This window comes from Pristiophorus japonicus, chromosome 9, assembly GCF_044704955.1.
Source record: "Pristiophorus japonicus isolate sPriJap1 chromosome 9, sPriJap1.hap1, whole genome shotgun sequence".
NCBI classification, from domain to species: Eukaryota; Metazoa; Chordata; class Chondrichthyes; family Pristiophoridae; genus Pristiophorus; species Pristiophorus japonicus.
In genome coordinates, this window is record NC_091985.1 from 202,244,444 (window position 1) to 202,264,074 (window position 19,631).

The window sequence follows — 19,631 nt, forward strand, 5'->3', positions numbered from 1 at the left end:
CACACTTGGACTTCTTTAGTCGCAAGTCTACCCGGTCCAGTCAGCGTAGCACCTCCTCCAGGTTGTGGAGGTATTCCTCCGTGTCTCGACCCGTGATTAGGATGTCATATTGGATTACGATTGTTCCAGGAATGGATTTAAGCAAGCTTTCCATGTTCCTCTGGAAGATAGCGGTCTTTGAACGAATGTCAAATGGACACCTGTTGTAAACAAATAGCCCCTTGTGCGTGGTGGTCAGAAGCTTGGATTCTTCAGCCAGTTCCTGAGTCATGTAGGCTGAAGTGAGGTTCAACTTGGTGAACAGCTTGCTACCTGCCAGCGTGGCAAAAAGATCCTCTGCTCTCAGAAGCGGGTATTGGTCCTGTAGTGACACTCGGTTGATGGTGGCCTTGTCGTCGCCACAAATCCTGACCAAGCCATCCGCTTTAAGGACAGGAACGATGGGGCTTGCCCAGTCACTGAATTCAACAGGCAAACTTATGCCCTCTCTTAGCAGCCTGTCCAACTCACTCTCAATTCTCTCACGCATCACATTCAGCACGGCTCTGGCTTTGTGGTGCACTGGTCTGGCGTCCGGGGTGATGCGTATCACTACTTTGGTGGCCTTAAAAGTCCCGATACCTGTTGAGAAGGTAACTCGAATTTCTGTAGGACCTGTGAGCATGAACTTTGCTCCACAGATGAAATGGCGTGCACATCCCCCAATTTCCAGTTCATCTCGTCTAGCCAGCTCCTGGCCCAAGAGCGCGGGACCTTTCCCCGGGACAATCCAGAGTGGCAGCCGGTTCTCTGATCCATTGTGTGTGACCACCAAGTTTGCACTGCCTAGCACTGGGATGATCTCTCTGGTGTATGACCGTAACTGTGTGTCAATGCATTCCAGTTTGGACCTGTTAGCTTTGAGTGGCCATAGTTTTTCAAATTGTTGGGCACTCATAAGTGACTGTCTGGCTCCTGTGTCCAGCTCCATGCGTACCGGGATGCCATTTAATAGGACTTCCATCATCATAGGTGGCATTTTGGTATACGAGCTGTGGATGTTTGCCACATGAACCCGCTGGACTTCAGTGTCCATACCTTTGCCCCAAGCATCAACCTGCCTTGCAGACCCCTCGTCTGGTTCCTTTGCCTTGTAAACTAGCTTCGCTCTGGGCTTTCTGCACATTCTGGCCAAATGTCCACTGAAGTTACAGTTTCTACAGATAAATTGTTGAAACCTGCAGGTTTTCGCAGCATGTCTGCCACCGCACCTCCAGCATGAGCTGAGATTGTTGTGAACAAAGGAACTGTTACCAGGCATTCCTCTCTGATTGTCTCTTTGATTACTCCTGAGCACTCTGTTGGTGAGTGTCAATGGTCCCATCCTGGGACGCATTGTGCCTTGTGATGACGTGAATTGCTGATCCCCCTGCCATTGTCTCTGTTGCTGGCCGACCCTAGAGTCTGTTGCTGCCTGGGTGGTGTTGAATTGCCCTTGCCTGGCTGCGGGGTTCTGAGTCGTGTTTACAATGTTAACTCCCTAGTCCATCGCCACATTGGAACCAGGGCTGCGCGCGCAAATTATCTTGGTCTCCTCTTCCCCTGCCATGAAGGTCTGAGCTATCAATGCTGCCCTTTCTAAAGTCAAGTCCTTGGTCTCAATAAGCTTCCTGAAAATCGTGGCATGACCAATGACCTCAATGAAGAAATCCCTTAATATCTCCCCTCTGCAGGTGTCTGTGAACTTAGAGGCTGACCAAACGGCGAAGGTCCGCAACGAAGTCCGATATGCTTTGTCCCTCCTGATGCTGGTGTGTATAGAACTGGTGCCGGGCCATGTGTATACTGCTCGCCGGTTTGAGGTGCTCATCCATCAGTGTGCTGAGCTCTTCAAAGGACTTGTCCGCCGGCTTCTCGGTTGCGACCAGGTCTTTCATCAGAGAATATGGCTTGGAACCACAGCTGGTCAGTAGATGCGCCCTCCACTTGTCAGCCACTTCCTCTCCCAGCCAGTCCTTCATGACAAAGCTCTGCTGGAGCCTCTCAACGAAATCGTCCCAATCCTCACCAACACAGTACCGTTCCTCTGTGCTATTGTTGGCCATCCTCTTGGGTCATTGATTCCCGTTTCTCGTCGCCAAATGTAGTGTCCTTACACCTTACTATAGAATCACACGAGGCATGTACTGCAGACAAGGTCACTACGTGACCTGAACCTTTATTCCCAGGACCAAGAAGTGCTAACCCTGCATGGGACCTCCCTTTATATATCTGGATGACCAGGTGGAGTGTCTCCCACAAGTTCACCCCCTGTGGTCAAGGTGTGCATTTCTCAGGTGTATACAGTGTACAGTGTTGTTACACAGTTATGTGAAAGTTACAAACATGACACATTCTGCACCTACTCTATAAAAACCTTTCATAATTTTAAAGAATTCTATTAGGTCACCATTCAGCCTTATTTTTTGAAGAGAAAAGAGACCCAGCCTCTCCTTATCGGATAGATATACTCTCATTTCTGCTATCATCCTTGTAAATCTTCTCTGGACCCCCTCCATTGCATCTATATCCTTTTTTTAATATGGCAACTAGATTTGAATTCAGTAGTCTTAAGTACAGTCTAACAATGTTCGATACAGGTTAAGCATAACTTCACTACTTTTCCATTCTATAAGAATTCAATTCTGTAACAGTTCTATAACAATTGATCCCGATAATTTAACCCAATAGGGTAGTCGTATGTCCAATTTTGTCAAGACGCTGTGACATTCGATGTCTGCAGATAACTGGAGATAAATTCTTTAAACTGCTGGATCTCTTGCTATGCCATCAACGTCTCATCAAATTGGAGCAGGCAGTACCTAATATAGGAGTCCCTCGCCACTACATAGTCCAGAGACTCAAGTCTGCATTTTCTTCAACATGCATCAACATTAGAAGCATGTAAAAACGCTGTGGCCTTCCTGTGGCAAGCACTGATCTTTAGACATTTCTGATCCCAACATAATATTTCTAATCTAAACATTCTACGATGGGAATATCCACGGCTAGTTGGTTGCAAATACCAACTGTTGTTCATTGAACTCTGTCTCTCACTCTCTCTCCCTCTCTCTCTCTCTAATGATACCAACCACATTTTCCCCTCTATCAAATGAACTTAACACGAACACCTTTCAGAAGCTGAATTAACCGAGTTCCATATGCTAACATCCCTCTAATCTTCAATTCACTGCAACTGAAAAGAAACCGACAGATTGTACCAGTCAGGATGTGAAAGATATTTACAACAGATTCTAGATGTTCTTAGAATTAGCATTGTTCTCTAATCTGTCCACTCGAGGAGTTTGATACCAGATTCTCCTGTGAATATAGAGCTGGGTTATTGGGCCGTGATGTGTTTACTTGTTCATCTTGTTGACTCTAAACCTTTGCCAATTATCTGTTGTGATCAGTTTACTTTTACGTATTTATTTTTTAAATCCATTTCCTGAGTGGAATCAAATTTAAATTGAAACCATGTTTGCATGTGTGATGCTCTGTTGAGACATCAAAGGTGAGAGAGATGCTGTGGGGCACACGCTAAGTCCAGTAGCTGAAAGTGATCGACAGACTGGGTTCTGTGTTTAGTGATTACGGGCATGTTACTGATACCATCCCTGGATACCAAGATGAGGAAAGACACTGTGGAAGGAATGGGGAATTGGGACTTGTCCATGAGAGTAACCAAATAACCGAATAAGAGCTGAGTCCACGGCCAGATCAGTCATGATCTTGTTGAATGGCAGAGCAGGCTCGAGGGGCTAGATGGCCGACTCCTGTTCCTAATTCTTATGTTCTTATGTTCTTATGTTCAAAGGTATGAGAACAGAAATAATATCGAGTTAGAAAGGAGAAAAGGCCAAAAATTGGAGCAGTCGGTAACAGGACATCAATTAGTCTCCTCTTATCTTGGTGACATCAAATACCGACACACTGTTATTTGAAATATCAAAATATTAAACTCCAGCCCAGTTATAGGGGTTGCTAACATCAGCAGAAACAAACTCCAACTATCAAAATGAGCACAATGTGATTAACAGCAACAATAATAGAACACAGCCCCTGCAGTCACTTGTGAACTCGCCGGACCCGTAGGTTCTTGTTCGGGCCTGAGGCCCACCGCACCGGGTGTTTGTAAAGTGGATAATGTGGAGTGTTTTCCCTTGGGGCCTGGGGCTCAGGGTTCTGGACCCAAGGCCGCACTCGGTGCTTTTCCCCCCAGAGTTTCTCCAACCCACTCCCTGGAGCTCGCTCAACTCCTGTGTTACTGCCTGGCGCTGCTGCCCCACCGCACATTCTCAGCTCACACTGCCCGGCTGATTACTGCAGGTCTGGACCAACTCACTGCATAAAAATGTTTTTCTTATGTCGCCTTTGGACACAATGCTCCAGTTGAGGCCGAACCAGTATTTTATACAGGTTCATCATAATATCTATACTTTTGTACTCTATCTTCTTCTTAGGCTGTCCCTCGGAGTCGAGGATGACTTACTTCCAAACTAATGAGTTCTCAGGTGACTTATCAGTCCAATACAGTCTCTGTCACGGGTGGGGCAGATGGTGGTTGATGGGATGTTGTTTGAAGGGACAGGTGGGTGGAGTGCTTGGGTTTTCGTGCGCTTCTTCCACTGTTTGCACTTCACTTCCCCTAGGTGAAGAGACTCGAGGTGTTTGGCGCCTTCCCGGATGCTTCTCCTCCACTTTGAGTGGTCTTGGGCCAGGGATTCTCAGGTGTCTGTGGGATGTTGCACCTTTTCAAGGAGGCTTTGAGGGCGTCATTGAAGTGTTTCCTCTGCCCACTTGAGGCTCATTTGCCATGTTGGAGCTTCGAGTAGAGCGCTTGTTTTGGGAGTCTCGTATCGAGCATGCAGATAATGTGACCCGTCCATCAGAGCTGATTGACCATAGTCAATGCTTTGATGCTTGGGCTGTTGGCCTGAGCGAGAACACTGATGTTGGTGCACCTATCCTGCCAATTGATTTGCAGGATCTTGCGGAGGCAGCGTTGGTGATACTTCTCCAGTGCTTTGAGGTGCCTGCTGCACATTGTCCATGTCTTTGAAGCCTATAGGAGGGCGGGTATCACTACTGCTCTGTAGACCATGATCTCTGTGCTGGGTTTGAGGTCCTTGTCTTCAAACACTCTCTTCCTTAGGCGACCGAAGGCTGCACTGGCACACTGAAGGCGGTGTTGGACTCATCATTGATGTCTGTCCTTGTTGACAGTAGGCTCCCGAGGTTTGGGAAATGGTTCACGTTGTCCAAGGCCTCATTGTGGATTTTGATAATTGGGGGGCAGTACTGTGTGGCGGGGGCAGGTTGGTAGAGGACTTTTGTCTTACGGATGTTTAGTGTAAGGCCCATGCTCCCCTACCCTTCTGTGAAGGTATTGATGATGGTTTGGTGTTCGGCCTCTGAGTGTGCACAGACGCAAGTGTCGTCTGCATACTGTAATTCAATGACAAGAAACCTCCTCAATCGCCTTCTCCCTGTGGTTGAAGAGCTCCTCCCAGAGTCGCAATGCAGATTCCGCCCACTAAGGGGCACAATGGACATGATCTTCACAGCGAGTCAAATACAAGAGAAATACAGGGAACAATACCAACCTCTGTACATGGCCTTCTTTGACCTCACAAAAGCCTTCGACACTGTCAACCGTGAGGTATTATGGAGGTTCCTCCTCAAGTTTGGCTGCCCTCCAAAGTTTGTCACCATTCTCTGCCTGCTCCATGATGACATGCAAGCTGTGATCCTGATCAACAGATCCACCACAGACCCAATCCACGTTTGGACCGTGGTTCAAAAAAGGCTGTGTCATCGCACCAATGCTCTTCTCGTTCTTCCTTACTGCAGAGCTGCATCACACCCTCAGTAAGCTCCCCACTGGAGTGGAGCTAGTCTACAGAGCAAATGGGAAACTGTTCAACATCCATCACCTTCAGTCCAGATCCAAGGTCGTCCCATCCACAGTCATTGTACTCTATACCTCTATTCTTGAAGCATAAGATCCCGTAAGTTTCTTTAACTGGTTTCTCAACCCACGCTGCCACCTTCAATGATTTGTGCACATATACCCCCAGGTCTCTCTGTTCATGCACCCATTTAAAATTGTACCCTTTCATTTATATTTCCTCCGAGTTCTTCCGACCAAAATGTATCACTTTGAACTTTTCTGTGTTAAATTTCATCTGTCACGTGTCCGCCAATTTCACCAGCCTGTCTATGTCTTCCTGAAGTCTTTCACTATCCTCTTCACTGTTCACTGTACTTCCAAATTTTGAGTCATCTGCAAATTTGGATATTATATCCTGCACACCCAAGTCTAAGTCATTAATATATATCGTAAAAACAGTGGTACCTCGTACCGACCCCTGGGGAACACCATTGCATACCTTCTACAGGCTGAAAAACAACCTTTCCCCACTACTCTCTGTTTCCTGTCACTTGGCCAATTTCGTATCTATGCTGCCACTGTCGCTTATATTCCATGGGCTTTAATTTTGCTGGTATTGGTAACAGGTCCAGGATCACAAAATATAAAACCAAGTTGATTAATCACTTTCAGCTACTGGACTTAGCGTGTGCCCCAACTGCATCTGTCTCTCTCCCATAAGAACATAAGAATTCGGAACAGGAGTAGGCCATCTAGCCCCTCGAGCCTGCTCCGCCATTCAACAACATCACGGCTGATCTGGCCGTGGACTCAGCTCCACTTACCCGCTCGCTCCCCATAACCCTTAATTCTCTTATAGGTTAAAAATCTATCTATCTGTGATTTGAATACATTAGCTAGCCTCAACTGCTTCCTTGGGCAGAGAATTCCACAGATTCACAACCCTCTGGGAGAAGAAATTCCTTCTCAACTCAGTTTTAAATTGGCTCCCCCGTATTTTGAGGCTGTGCCCCCTAGTTCTAGTCTCCCCGACCAGTGGAAACAACCTCTCTGCCTCTATCTTGTCTACCCTTTCATTATTTTAAATGTTTCTATAAGATCACCCCTCATCCTTCTGAACTCCAACGAGTAAAGACCCAGTCTACTCAACCTATCATCATAAGGTAACCCCCTCATCTCCGGAATCAGACTCGTGAATCGTCTCTGTACAACCTCCAAGGCTAGTATATCCTTCCTTAATTAAGGTGACCAAAACTGCACGCAGTACTCCAGGTGCAGCCTCACCAATACCCTGTACAGTTGCAGCAGGACCTCCCTGCTTTTGTACTCCATCCCTCTCGCAATGAAGGCCAGCATTCCATTCGCCTTCCTGATTACCTGCTGCACCTGCAAACTAACTTTTTGGAGTTTCATGCACAAGGAACCAATCGTGGAGCAGTGGAGGCGTGTCCTGCTCAGTTGGAGCTGTGAGCAGTGAGGAGAGCAGCTATCAACTTTTGCTCCTGCCTGGAGAGCCCTGAGAACAGCCCAGGAAGAGAAGGAAGGAAGGGGCTTCACCACCAACTTTCACCCAGAGGGAGAGGAGGAGAACAGAAAACTTTGTAAATCTTTTTACCATTCTGCAAAGAGTTGGAGAGAGGGGGAAAAGACCAACAACAACAACATCCAGTGTGGAAGGAGGGAGACTCTACTATTTCTACAGGTGGGTGTGGGTGCATTTCCCAAACAGACTTTGTTGTATCGGTGGGGGGAGGAAAGAAGACCACTGAGGGCCGGAACATCGCGGGGGGTGTGTGTGTGTGTGGTAGTGTGTGTGGGGGCCTTGCTTACAACTAGGCCCCCCCCACAATTGGAACCCCCCCACCCCCCACATTTGCCTAGCCTGGGATAGCTGGAGCTACCAGGCTGAAGATTTTTTAATCACCCAATTAACATCGTTAGGAGTGTGTGCCTGGTGGCTCTAGCAGCCCCAGGTGAAGACGTCTTCTCCCCCCACCTGAAGACCAATACAAAGACTGTGTTTTTTTTGTGTTTTGCCATCTGGGGAGTGCACCCACCCACAGCTGCGAGGGGAGACCTGCCCTCGCAGTTCCCCCCCCCACCTTCCCACCCCCCTCTCTCTTTCCCTGTTACTCTGTTTCTCCCCTCTCTCTCTGAGGCCCCTTTCTCCTAATTTAAAAAAAAAAGGGAACAATTAAGACAACTGAGCAGAGGGAGCAAGGCCCCTCCCCAATTGCCAACTAGGGGAGTGGTGTGCCTCATTAAGGGCTCCTCTGCTCAGTTAATATACGATCATTAATTAAGATCATTAAGGCCTGTGACTTTGGGGTGGGTGTGGCCCTTAAAGGGACCCCGTGATGGCGACCCCATCCACGCCGGTGGCGGGGCCAGCAAGGACATATACGCAGGCGGCATCCACATCCACGGTGCCTCCTGCGCCACCTGCTGCCCTGCCACCTTTCAGATTAATAACCAAAAAACACGGGGTCAAGAGCTACACTCACCCCACAATGAGCATTGAGGAGTGCGTGCGGGCGATCGCTGGGGTAGTCGGCCCCTCGGCCATTGTTGCAGCCTCCAAGATGTCTGGGAAGGCTGTGTTCTTCCTGGGGTCGGAGCGGGCGGTGTCCCTGGCCCTCGAAAAGGGGCTCACGGTGGGCGGGACGTTCCTGCCGGTGGATCCTCTCGAGGCCACTGCGCAGAGGGTCATCATATCAAACGTCCCGCCCTTTGTTCCCGCTGAGCTCCTCCTCCCTCACCTACACCAACTGGGGGAGGTAAGGTCAGGGATCAACCCCATACCGCTCGGCCTCAGGGAGAACAGCCTGCGCCACGTGTTCTCCTTCTGCCGCCAGCTCTTTGTCCGGCTGGTGCGGGAGGAGACGACGGAGGGGTATTTTAATGTGGTGCACGAGGGGACTGCCTACCGCGTCTTCTGGACGTCGGACGGCGTGCGGTGCCATGCCTGCAGGGAGGTGGGGCATGTTCATAAGAACTGCCCCGCCTCCAAGGCCGCCAAACCACCGAAGGCGGCCAAGGCTGGCGCCGCCGCCACCCCTCCCCCTAGTTGCGTCCGCGTGCCGGGAGCCGTAGGTGCGCGGGCATCGTCGGAGGCCTTTGTTTTCGGGGCCTCCGGCGGGGGGGAGGGAGAGCGTCCGACCGGAAAGAAGGCGCGGAAGAAGGCAAAACATCAAGAGGCGGGTCCCCTCAGTGCGCCAGAAAATTTGACCACCGCGCTCAGCCCAACCCCGTCACCGGCGAGCGCGGGGTGCCCTGAGCGCGTGCCTGAGCCCTTGACCAATACCGCGGAGGGGCCCGGGCACGGGCAAGAAAAGGAAAAGGGGGGGGCGGAGCGGGAGGCCTCGGCAGACATGGAGGCCTCCCTGCCTTCGCGCACCCCCAGGAACAAAAAGAGGCACCGCCCCAATGAGGCGGAGGGGGAACAACATCCCTCCGCGGAGGAGGCGGTGCCCGCCATGTGTCCCGCGTCCCCCACCAGCGCCCCCAAATTGCGCTGCAGGCGCGAGGAGTCTGTCCCCGGGGAGGGTGAGACAGTCGAGGCTGCCCAGCCGCTGCCTCCTGGGGAGGGCGTGGAAGATCTGCCTGTCGTGGGGGGCGTGGGGCCAGTGGAAGAATGCGTAGCCGCCGGGTCGAGCGTCCCGGGGACCGAGGCGGGCGGGGCCGAAAAGGCCGAACCTGAGCCCGCCCAGCCAATACCCAACTTCCCCCGGGATTTGCTCGACTCGGTAGAAACTGAAAATATGAACAAGTTTAATGAATCCATACACGCTGGGCTGGGGGAGGCGGCGGGGAGGGGGAAGAACAACAACCCTCGCCCCCTACTTTGGAGCTGAGGGACTTGGTGGACCTGGAGAATTTTCTAAACCAGGTCTCTCCGTGTTCCCCGGCTCCTGGGGCGGAGGAGGAACCCCTTCCGCTGTCGCTTCACGACCCAGCACCAATTTTAAAAGAGCCCAGTGGGGACTCCTCTGCCGACGATCCTGGGGGTGGGATCGGGGCAGAGCCAGGGCCAGATGGAGCGGCCGGGCCTTTTGCCGTACCTCGTGCGGTCGACGGGCCGGCTGCTAGCGGCGACCTCCCGGAGGGGGACGGGGACTCGGTGGAGGACGCGGGTGAAGATCTCGAGTCCATCGCCAGTGAGGCGGTGGATCTGCTCGCGGCCGCCACTGAGACCCTCCTCATTCCCGCAGAGGAACTCCGGGACCTTTTTGGTCCAGTGCCGGGGTCGCCACGACCAAGCCCGTCTGGCCCTGGAAAGATGGTCCGAGCCGGGGCTGCTCGTCGCGTCCGTCCGCTCCGCCGCTAAAACCATGGCCGCGGGCGGGCCCTTATCAAAGGCTCAAGGCCTTGAGCTGCGCCGGCTCAAAAAGTTCCTCGCTGGGCAGCTGAAGGAGTGGAGGTCAACAAATGACTCCACTCCCCCCCCCACAATAGGTTAGGTAGAGGTTGCACTATGCTTTTGCCATGAAGATAACCATAGCCAGCCTCAACATCAACGGCGGCAGAGGGGCACGCCGTAGATTTGACAATTTTTCGCTCCTGCGGGAGGGGAAATATGCGGTGTGCTTCCTGCAAGAAACCCACACCGTTCCGGGAGACGAAGCCACGTGGCTCCTGGAATGGCAAGGAGAGGTCCGCATGAGCCACCTCACCGCCATTTCTAGTGGGGTGGCCATCTTGCTGGGCCCGCATTTTCAGCCGGAGATCTTGGGGGTCGAGGAGCCCGTGCCAGGCCGCTTGCTGCACGTAACGGTTCGCCTGGGGGATGTGCCGCTCCATCTCGTGAACGTGTACGCCCCTCAGCCCGGCCCGCAGCAAACGCGCTTCTTTGAAGAGGTGTCCGCTCTTCTTGGCTCCGTCGACGTCGGCGACTGCATTGTCCTCGGGGGGGATTTTAACTGCACCCTCGAGGCGAGGGACCGCTCCGGTGCCCTGCAGTGCATTACGGCGATGGAGAAGTTGAGGGACCTGGTCGGGTCCTTCGACTTGGTGGACGTCTGGCGAAATCTCCACCCCGACTCCAGCGCCTTTACTTGGGTGAGGCCTGGAGTAGGATGGTCCAGAGTAGACCGCCTTTACGTGTCTCGGGCGTACGTTTCCTGCGTCCCGGCGGCCTCCATGCGGCCGGTGCCGTGTTCGGACCACCACCTGGTGTGGGCGGAGCTCGCTTCGCTCCGCGCGAGGACGGGGTCCGCGTACTGGCACTTTAACAACCGGCTGCTGGAGGACGTGCGGTTCCAGGACTCGTTCCGTCGATTCTGGGCCGACTGGAGAAGGAAGCAGGGGGGCTTCCCCTCCTTGAGGCTATGGTGGGATGTGGGCAAGGCTCACGTCCGCGTCTTCTGTCAAGAGTACGCGAGGGGGTCGACCAAGAGGCGGGCGGCCAGGGTCGGGCGCCGAGAAGAAGAGGTGCTCGACCTGGAATCCCGTCTCGGTCAAATCGTCCAGGACCCGGCCCTGCGGACGGTGTACGAAGTGAAGAAGGCCGCGCTGAAGGACCTGCAGCTTGTCGGGTCCCGAGGCGCGATCGTGAGGTCGCGGATCCGGTTCCTGCGGGATCTGGACCGCGGCTCCCCCTTCTACTCGCTGGAAAAAAGGCAGAGTGTCCGTAAGCAGCTCTTGACGCTGCTGGCCGACGACGGCTCTCTCGTCTCGGATCCGGAGGGCGTCAACAACAGGGCCCGTGAATATTATGGGGCCCTGTTCTCTCCGGATCCGTCCAGCGAGGAAGCGCGTAGAGTTTTGTGGGAGGACCTGCCGAAGGTCAGCCCGGAGGGCGCCGAAAATCTGGAAGCTCCGCTAAGCCTGGCGGAGCTGACCGGTGCCCTCGACCGGCTCTCGAGGGGAAAATCCCCGGGGCTGGACGGGCTGACCGTGGAGTTCGACAGGGCGTTCTGGGACGTTCTGGGGGGCGACTACGCGCGGGTCCTGGGGGAAAGTCTGGCGACCGGGGAGATGCCCCTCTCTTGGCGCAGGGCAGTTATCGTCCTGCTGCCTAAGAAGGGCGATCTCCGCCTCCTTAAGAACTGGCGCCCGGTCTCCCTCCTCAGCACGGACTATAAAATTTTCGCCAGGGCGATGTCTGCTCACCTTGGTGCCGTGCTGGACCACATGATCCACCCCGACCAGTCCTACACGGTCCCGGGCCGGACAATCCACGATAACATCCATCTGGTCCGGGACCTCATCCATTGTTCCCAGGAGGCTGGTCTGTCGGTCGCCTTCCTATCCCTCGACCAAGAGAAGGCGTTCGACAGGGTGGATCATGACTATCTGCTCGGAACTCTGCGCGCTTTCGGGTTCGGGACGCATTTCGTCGCCCGGATCCGACTTTTGTACGCCGCCGCGGAGTGTCTGATTAAGGTTAACGGGTCCTTGACGGCGCCCCTTCGCTTTAGGAGAGGGGTGCGCCAGGGATGCCCCATGTCCGGCCAGTTATACGCCGTTTGCGTGGAGCCTTTCCTGCGCCTCTTGTGGACGAGGTTGACGGGACTGGCTCTGCAAGGGCCAGGCGTGGAGGTCGTCCTCTCGGCTTACGCCGATGACGTGCTCCTCGCGGTAGAGGATCCCGCTGACCTGCGGAGGATGCGTGAGTGCCAGGAGATTTACTTGGCCGCGTCCTCCGCCAGGATCAACTGGGAGAAATGTTCCGGACTCCTGGTGGGTCAGTGGCGGGTGGACTCCCTGCCGGAGGAGCTCAGGCCTTTTGCCTGGAGCACGACCCATCTCCTCTATCTGGGAGTCTACCTTAGCCCCGACGAGGGAGCCTGGCCGGCGAACTGGCAAGAGCTGGAGGCCAAGGTCGCCGCTCGTCTAGGGCGCTGGACAGGACTGCTCCGAGTGCTGTCCTACAGGGGTCGAGCACTAGTCATAAACCAGCTGGTGGCCGCAATGTTGTGGTACCGACTGGTCACTTTGACCCCTCCCCCTGCGTTTGTCGCCAAGATACAGAAGAAGCTGGTGGACTTCTTCTGGAACAACAGGAAGCACTGGGTCTCTGCCGCGGTCTTGAGTCTCCCGCTTGAGGAGGGCGGTCAGTCGTTGGTGTGCGTCAGCGCCCAGCTCGCGACTTTCCATCTTCAGACCCTGCAGAGATACCTTTACGTCGAGCCCCCTCCTAGGTGGTGTGCTCTGGCGAGGTATTTCTTCCGCCAGCAGCGCGACCTCAATTATGACACGCAGCTCCTGTTTGTGAACTTGGGGGGTGCTAGGACCGCCCTCCGGGAGCTGCCTGTCTTTTACAGGGAACTCATCAGGGTCTGGAACAAAGTCTCCACCAAGTGCAGCTCTCCGCCGGCTGGAGTGGCGGCCGTCCTGCAGGAACCGCTGCTCGGGAATCCGTACCTCCACGGCCGAGGTTTTATGTGGCGGTCGGAAGAGAGGGCTGTGGCTGGTGAGGTGGCCAGGGTCAGGGACCTGCTCGATGGCGGAGGAGCGGGCTGGATGGCGCCAGAAACGCTGGCGCGGCGCCTAAATTCTGCCAACGTCCGCCACGCAGCCGATGCCATCGAGTCGCTAAAAACAGCTCTGGGCCCTGACTCCGTTAGGTGCATCGAGGAGGCTCAAGCACGTGGGGAGATCCCGTCCGAACTGACCCCCGTCCGGACGGAATTCCTCATCGGCGCCAAACCCCGGAACCTCCCTCGGGGGCCGGCGCCTCACAACTTGAGCCGCCTCGGGGAAATCCCCTCCGTGCCTTTCAGTTCCGCGCGGAGGGGTTTCATGTACGGGCTGCTCCTGCACACTCTCAACTTTGCTATCCTCGCCTGCCGTCCGGACACGCCATGGCGTACCATCTTGCCGTCCGGAGGAGACGGGGGTCCCCGATGGAGGGCACTCTACGCAGGGGTCCTCCCACTATTCATCGGGGACTTGGCCTGGAGGGTGGTGCACGGAGCAGTGCCGTGCAACAAATTTTTAAGCCGGTTCACGGACTCCCAGGCCGCCTGCAATTTCTGCGGTCTGGAGGAGTCCGTGTTCCATGTTTTTATTGAGTGTACGAGGTTGCAGCCCCTGTTCCATTATTTGAAGGGGCTGCTCCTGAAATTCTGGCTGCACTTCAGTCCCACTCTCCTGATCTTTGGGCACCCTGTGCGGAGGGGAGCGGGTAGGTCCGAAGGCCTCCTCGTAGGACTGCTCCTGGGCACGGCCAAGGGTGCCATCAGCCGATCCAGGCAGCGGGCGGTCGAGGGGGTCGTTCAACCTGACTGCCTGCCTCTCTTCCGCTCTTACATCCGGTCCAGGATGTCCTTGGAGATGGAGCACGCGGTGTCCACCGGTACGCTCGTGGCCTTCCGTGAGAGGTGGGCACCGGAGGGACTGGAGTGCATCATCACGCCCGGCAACCAAATTTTAATTTGATTTTACGTTTTAAAGTTTAATTTGTTTTAATTGCCGGTGTTTTTAGTGTCCCCTTCCCTTTTATAGGGGGCACTGGGGAAAAATTGTGATTTTAGTGCCCAAAAAAAAAAAAGAAAGAAAAAACCCCCCCAAAAAAAACCAAAAAAAAAAGGCCTTGTAAATGTCTGGTGTGTCACCCAGGTCGGGTGGCATGGTTTAATGTGTTTTGTTTTGCAGATAAACTCCAAAAAATTTTTTTTTTCATGCACAAGGAACCAATCGTGGAGCAGTGGAGGCGTGTCCTGCACAGTTGGAGCTGTGAGCAGTGAGGAGAGCAGCTATCAACTTGAGCTCCTGCCTGGAGAGCCCTGAGAACAGCCCAGGAAGAGAAGGAAGGAAGGGGTTTCACCACCAACTTTTCACCCAGAGGGAGAGGAGGAAGTAGAAAACATTTCAACTTTTTACCATTCTGCAAAGAGTTGGAGAGAGGGGGAAAAACCAACAACAACAACATCCAGTGTGGAAGGAGGGAGACTCTACCATTCTACAGGTGGGTGTTGGTGCAGTCCCAAAAAGACTTTGTTGAATCGGTGGGGGGAGGAAAGAAGACCACTGAGGGCCGGAACATCGCGGGGGGTGTGTGTGTGTGTGGAAAGTGTGTGTGGGGGCCTTGCTTACAACTAGGCCCCCCCCACAATTGGAACCCCCCCCCCCAATTGCCTAGCCTGGGATAGCTGGAGCTACCAGGCTGAAGATTTTTTCTTAATCACCTAATTAAACATCGTTGGGAGTGTGTGCCTGGTGGCTCTAGCTGCCCCAGGTGAAGACATCTTCTCCCCTCACCTGAAGACCAACCCAAAGACTGTGCTTGTGTGTTTTGCCATCTGGAGAGTGCACCCACCCACAGCTGCGAGGGGAGACCTGCCCTCGCAGTTCCCCCCCCCCTTCCCACCCCCCTCTCTCTTTCTCTGTTACTCTGTTTCTCCCCTCTCTCTCTGAGGCCCCTTTCTCCTAATTTAAAAAAAAAACAATTGAGACAACTGAGCAGAGGGAGCAAGGCCCCTCCCCAATTGCCAACTAGGTGAGTGGTGCCTCGTTAAGGGCTCCTCTGCTCAGTTAAATATACAAGGCCAATAAAGACCATTAAGGCCTGTGACTTTGGGGTGGGTGTAGCCCTTAAAGGGACCCCGTGATGGCGACCCCATCCATGCCGGTGGCAGGGCCAGCGAAGACGTATGCGCAGGTGGCAACCGCTTCCACGGCACCTCCTGCGCCACCCGCTGCCCTGCCACCTTTTCAACTTATAACCAGGAAACACGGGGTCAAGAGCTACACTCACCCCACAATGAGCATTGAGGAGTGCGTGCGGGCGATGGCTGGGGTAGTCGGCCCCTCGGCCATTGTCGCGGCCTCCAAGATGTCTGGGAAGGCTGTTTTCTTCCTGGGGTCGGAGCGGGCGGTGTCCCTGGCCCTTGAAAAGGGGCTCACGGTGGGCGGGACGTTCCTGCCGGTGGATCCTCTCGAGGCCACCGCGCAGAGGGTCATCGTGTCAAACGTCCCGCCCTTTGTTTCCGCTGAGCTCCTCCTCCCTCACCTACACCAACTGGGGGAGGTAAGGTCGGGGATCAACCCCATGCCGCTCGGCCTCAGGGAGAACAGCCTGCGCCACGTGTTCTCCTTCCGCCACCAGCTCTTTGTCCGGCTGGCGCGGGAGGACATGACAGAAGGGCACTTTAATGTGGTGCACGAGGGGACTGCCTACCGCGTCTTCTGGACGTCGGACGGCGTGCGGTGCCATGCCTGCAGAGAGGTGGGGCACATTCGCAAGAACTGCCCCGCCTCCAAGGCCGCCAAACCACCGAAGGCGGCCAAGGCTGGCGCCGCCGCCACCCCTCCCCCTAGTAGCGTCCGCGTGCTGGGAGCCATAGGTGCGCGGGCATCGTCGGAAGGCTTTGTTTTCAGGGCCTCCGGCGGGGGGGGAGGGAGAGCGTCCGAACGGAAAGAAGGCGCGGAACAAGGAGAAACATCTAGAGGCGGGTCCCCTCGGTGCGCCAGACAATTTGTTTACCGCGCTCGGCCCAACCCAGTCACCGGCGAGCGCGGGATGCCCCGAGCCCGTGCCCGAGCCCTTGAACAACACCGCAGAGGGGCCCGGGCGTGGGCAAGAAAAGAAAAAGGGGGGGGCGGAGCGGGAGGCCTCGGCAGACATGGAGGTCTCCCTGCCTCAGCGCACCTCCAGCAACAAAAGGAGGCGCCGCTCCGTTGAGGCGGAGGGAGAACAACATCCCTCCGCGAAGGAGTCGGTGCCCGCCGCGTGTCCCGCGTCCCCCACCAGCGCCCCCAAGCAGCGCCGTAGGCGGGAGGAGTCTGTCCCCGGGGAGGGTGAGACAGTCGAGGCTGCCCAGCCTCTGCCTCCCGGGGATGGTGTGGAAGATCTGCCTGTCGGGGGGGGCGTGGGGACCGCGGAGGAATGCATTGCCGCCGGGCCGGGTGCCCCGGGGACTGAGGCGGGCGGGGCCGAAAAGGCCGAACCTGAGCCCGCCCAGCCAATACCCAACTTCCCCCGGGAGTCGCTCGACCCGGCAGAAACCGAAACAAATGTTAATTATGACACTGTAGATGCTGGGCCGGGGGGTGGCAGCGGGGGGGGGGGGGGGGGGGAGGAACACCCACCCTCGCCTCTTGCTGTGGAGCTGGAGCACTTGGAGAGCCTGGGGATTTCCTATGGCCGGGTCTCTCCTTGTTCCCCGGTTCCTGGGGCGGGGGGGAACCCCTTCCGCTGTCATTTCCCGACCCAGCACCATTTTTAAAAGAGCCCAGTGGGGACTCCTCTGCCGATGATCCTGGGGGTGGGATCGGGGCAGAGCCAGGGCCGGTTGGAGCGGCCGGTTCATTTGCCGTACCTTGTGCGGTCGATGGGCCGGCTGCTGGCGGCCACCTCCCGGAGGAGGACGGGGACTCGGTGGGGGACGCGGGTGAAGACCTAGAGACCACCGCCAGCGAGGCGGTGGATCTGCTCGCGGCCGCCGCCGAGACCATCCTCATTCCTGCAAAGGAACTCCGGGACTTTTTGGCCCAGAGCCGGGGTCGCTGCAACCAAGCCCGACTGGCCCTGGAAAAATGGTCCGAGCCAGAGCTGATCAAGGGGTCCGTCCGCGCCGCCGTTAAAACCTTGGCCGCGGGCGGGCCCTTGACAAAGGCGCAACACCTTGAGCTGCGCGAGCTCGAGGGACTCCTCGCTGGGCTGCAGAGGGAGTGGAGTTCAACAAAAGACTCCGCTCCCTCCCCCACAATAGGTTAAGGTAGAGGTTGCACTATGCTTTTGCCATGAAGATAACCATAGCCAGCCTCAACATCAATGGCGGCAGAGGGGCACGCCGTAGATTTGACAATTTTTCGCTCCTGCGGGAGGGGAAATATGCGGTGTGCTTCCTGCAAGAAACCCACACCGTTCCGGGAGACGAAGCCACGTGGCTCCTGGAATGGCAAGGAGAGGTCCACATGAGCCACCTCACCGCCATTTCTAGTGGGGTGGCCATCTTGCTGGGCCCGCATTTTCAGCCGGAGATCTTGGGGGTCGAGGAGCCCGTGCCAGGCCGCTTGCTGCACGTAACGGTTCGCCTGGGGGACGTGCCGCTCCATCTCATGAACGTGTACGCCCCTCAGCCCGGCCCGCAGCAAACGCGCTTCTTTGAAGAGGTGTCCGCTCTTCTTGGCTCCGTCGACGTCGGCGACTGCATTGTCCTCGGGGGGGATTTTAACTGCACCCTCGAGGCGAGGGACCGCTCCGGTGCCCCGCAGTGCATGACGGCGATGGAGAAGTTGAGGGACCTGGTCGGGTCCTTCGACTTGGTGGACGTCTGTCGAAATCTCCACCCCGACTCCAGCGCCTTTACTTGGGTGAGGCCTGGAGTTGGATGGTCTAGAGTCGACCGCCTTTACGTGTCTCGGGCGTACGTTTCCTGCGTCCCGGCGGCCTCCATGCGGCCGGTGCCATGTTCGGACCACCACCTGGTGTGGGCGGAGCTCGCTTCGCTCCGCGCGAGGACGGGGTCCGTGTACTGGCACTTTAACAACCGGCTGCTGGAGGAGGTGCGGTTCCAGGACTCGTTCCGTCGATTCTGGTCCGACTGGAGAAGGAAGCAGGGGGGCTTCCCCTCCTTGAGGCTATGGTGGGACGTGGGCAAGGCTCACGTCCGCGGATTCTGTCAAGAGTACGCGAGGGGGTCGACCAAGAGGCGGGCGGCCAGAGTCGGGCGCCTAGAAAAAGAGGTGCTCGACCTGGAATCCCGTCTCGGTCAAGTCGTCCAGGACCCGGCCCTGCGGACGGTGTACGAAGCGAAGAAGGCCGCGCTGAAGGACCTGCAGCTCGTCGGGTCCCGAGGCGCGTTCGTGAGGTCGCGGATCCGGTTCCTGCGGGATCTGGACCGCGGCTCCCCCTTCTTCTACTCGCTGGAAAAAAGGCAGAGTGTCCGTAAGCAGCTCTTGACGCTGCTGGCCGACGACGGCTCTCTCGTCTCGGATCCGGAGGGCGTCAACAACAGGGCCCGTGAATATTACGGGGCTCTGTTCTCTCCGGATCCGTCCAGCGAGGAAGCGAGTAGAGTTTTGTGGGAGGACCTGCCGAAGGTCAGCCCGGGGGGCGCCGAAAATCTGGAAGCTCCGCTAAGCCTGGCGGAGCTGACCGGTGCCCTCGCCCGGCTCTCGAGGGGAAAATCCCTGGGGCTGGACGGGCTGACCGTCGAGTTCCACAGGGCGTTCTGGGACGTCCTGGGGAGCGACTACGCGTGGGTCCTGGGGGAAAGTCTGGCGACCGGGGAGATGCCCCTCTCTTGGCGCAGGGCAGTCATCGTCCTGCTGCCTAAGAAGGGCGATCTCCGCCTCCTTAAGAACTGGCGCCCGGTCTCCCTCCTCAGCACGGACTACAAAATCTTCGCCAGGGCGATGTCTGCTCGCCTTGGTGCCGTGCTGGACCACATGATCCACCCCGACCAGTCCTACACGGTCCCGGGCCGGACAATCCACGATAACATCCATCTGGTCCGGGACCTCATCCATTGTTCCCAGGAGGCTGGTCTGTCGGTCGCCTTCCTATCCCTCGACCAAGAGAAGGCGTTCGACAGGGTGGATCACGACTATCTGCTCGGAACTCTGCGCGCTTTCGGGTTCGGGACGCATTTCGTCGCCCGGATCCGACTTTTGTACGCCGCCGCGGAGTGTCTGATTAAGGTTAACGGGTCCTTGACGGCGCCTCTTCGCTTTAGGAGAGGGGTGCGCCAGGGATGCCCCATGTCCGGCCAGTTATACGCCGTTTGCGTGGAACCTTTCCTGCGCCTCTTGCGGACGAGGTTGACGGGAC

At 56.1% G+C, this 19,631-nt stretch overlaps 1 protein-coding gene across 1 annotated transcript in view; it reads right to left on the minus strand.

Annotated features, from left to right (window-relative positions):
* Positions 1–19,631, minus strand: part of LOC139274065 (zinc finger protein 271-like) — a 97,339-nt gene that overhangs the window by 25,757 nt on the left and 51,951 nt on the right. Inside the window, exon 3 of the mRNA XM_070891116.1 lies at positions 1,833–2,019. Within this exon, the coding sequence (XP_070747217.1) occupies positions 1,833–2,019 (187 nt within the window). The remainder of the gene's footprint in view (positions 1–1,832; positions 2,020–19,631) is intronic.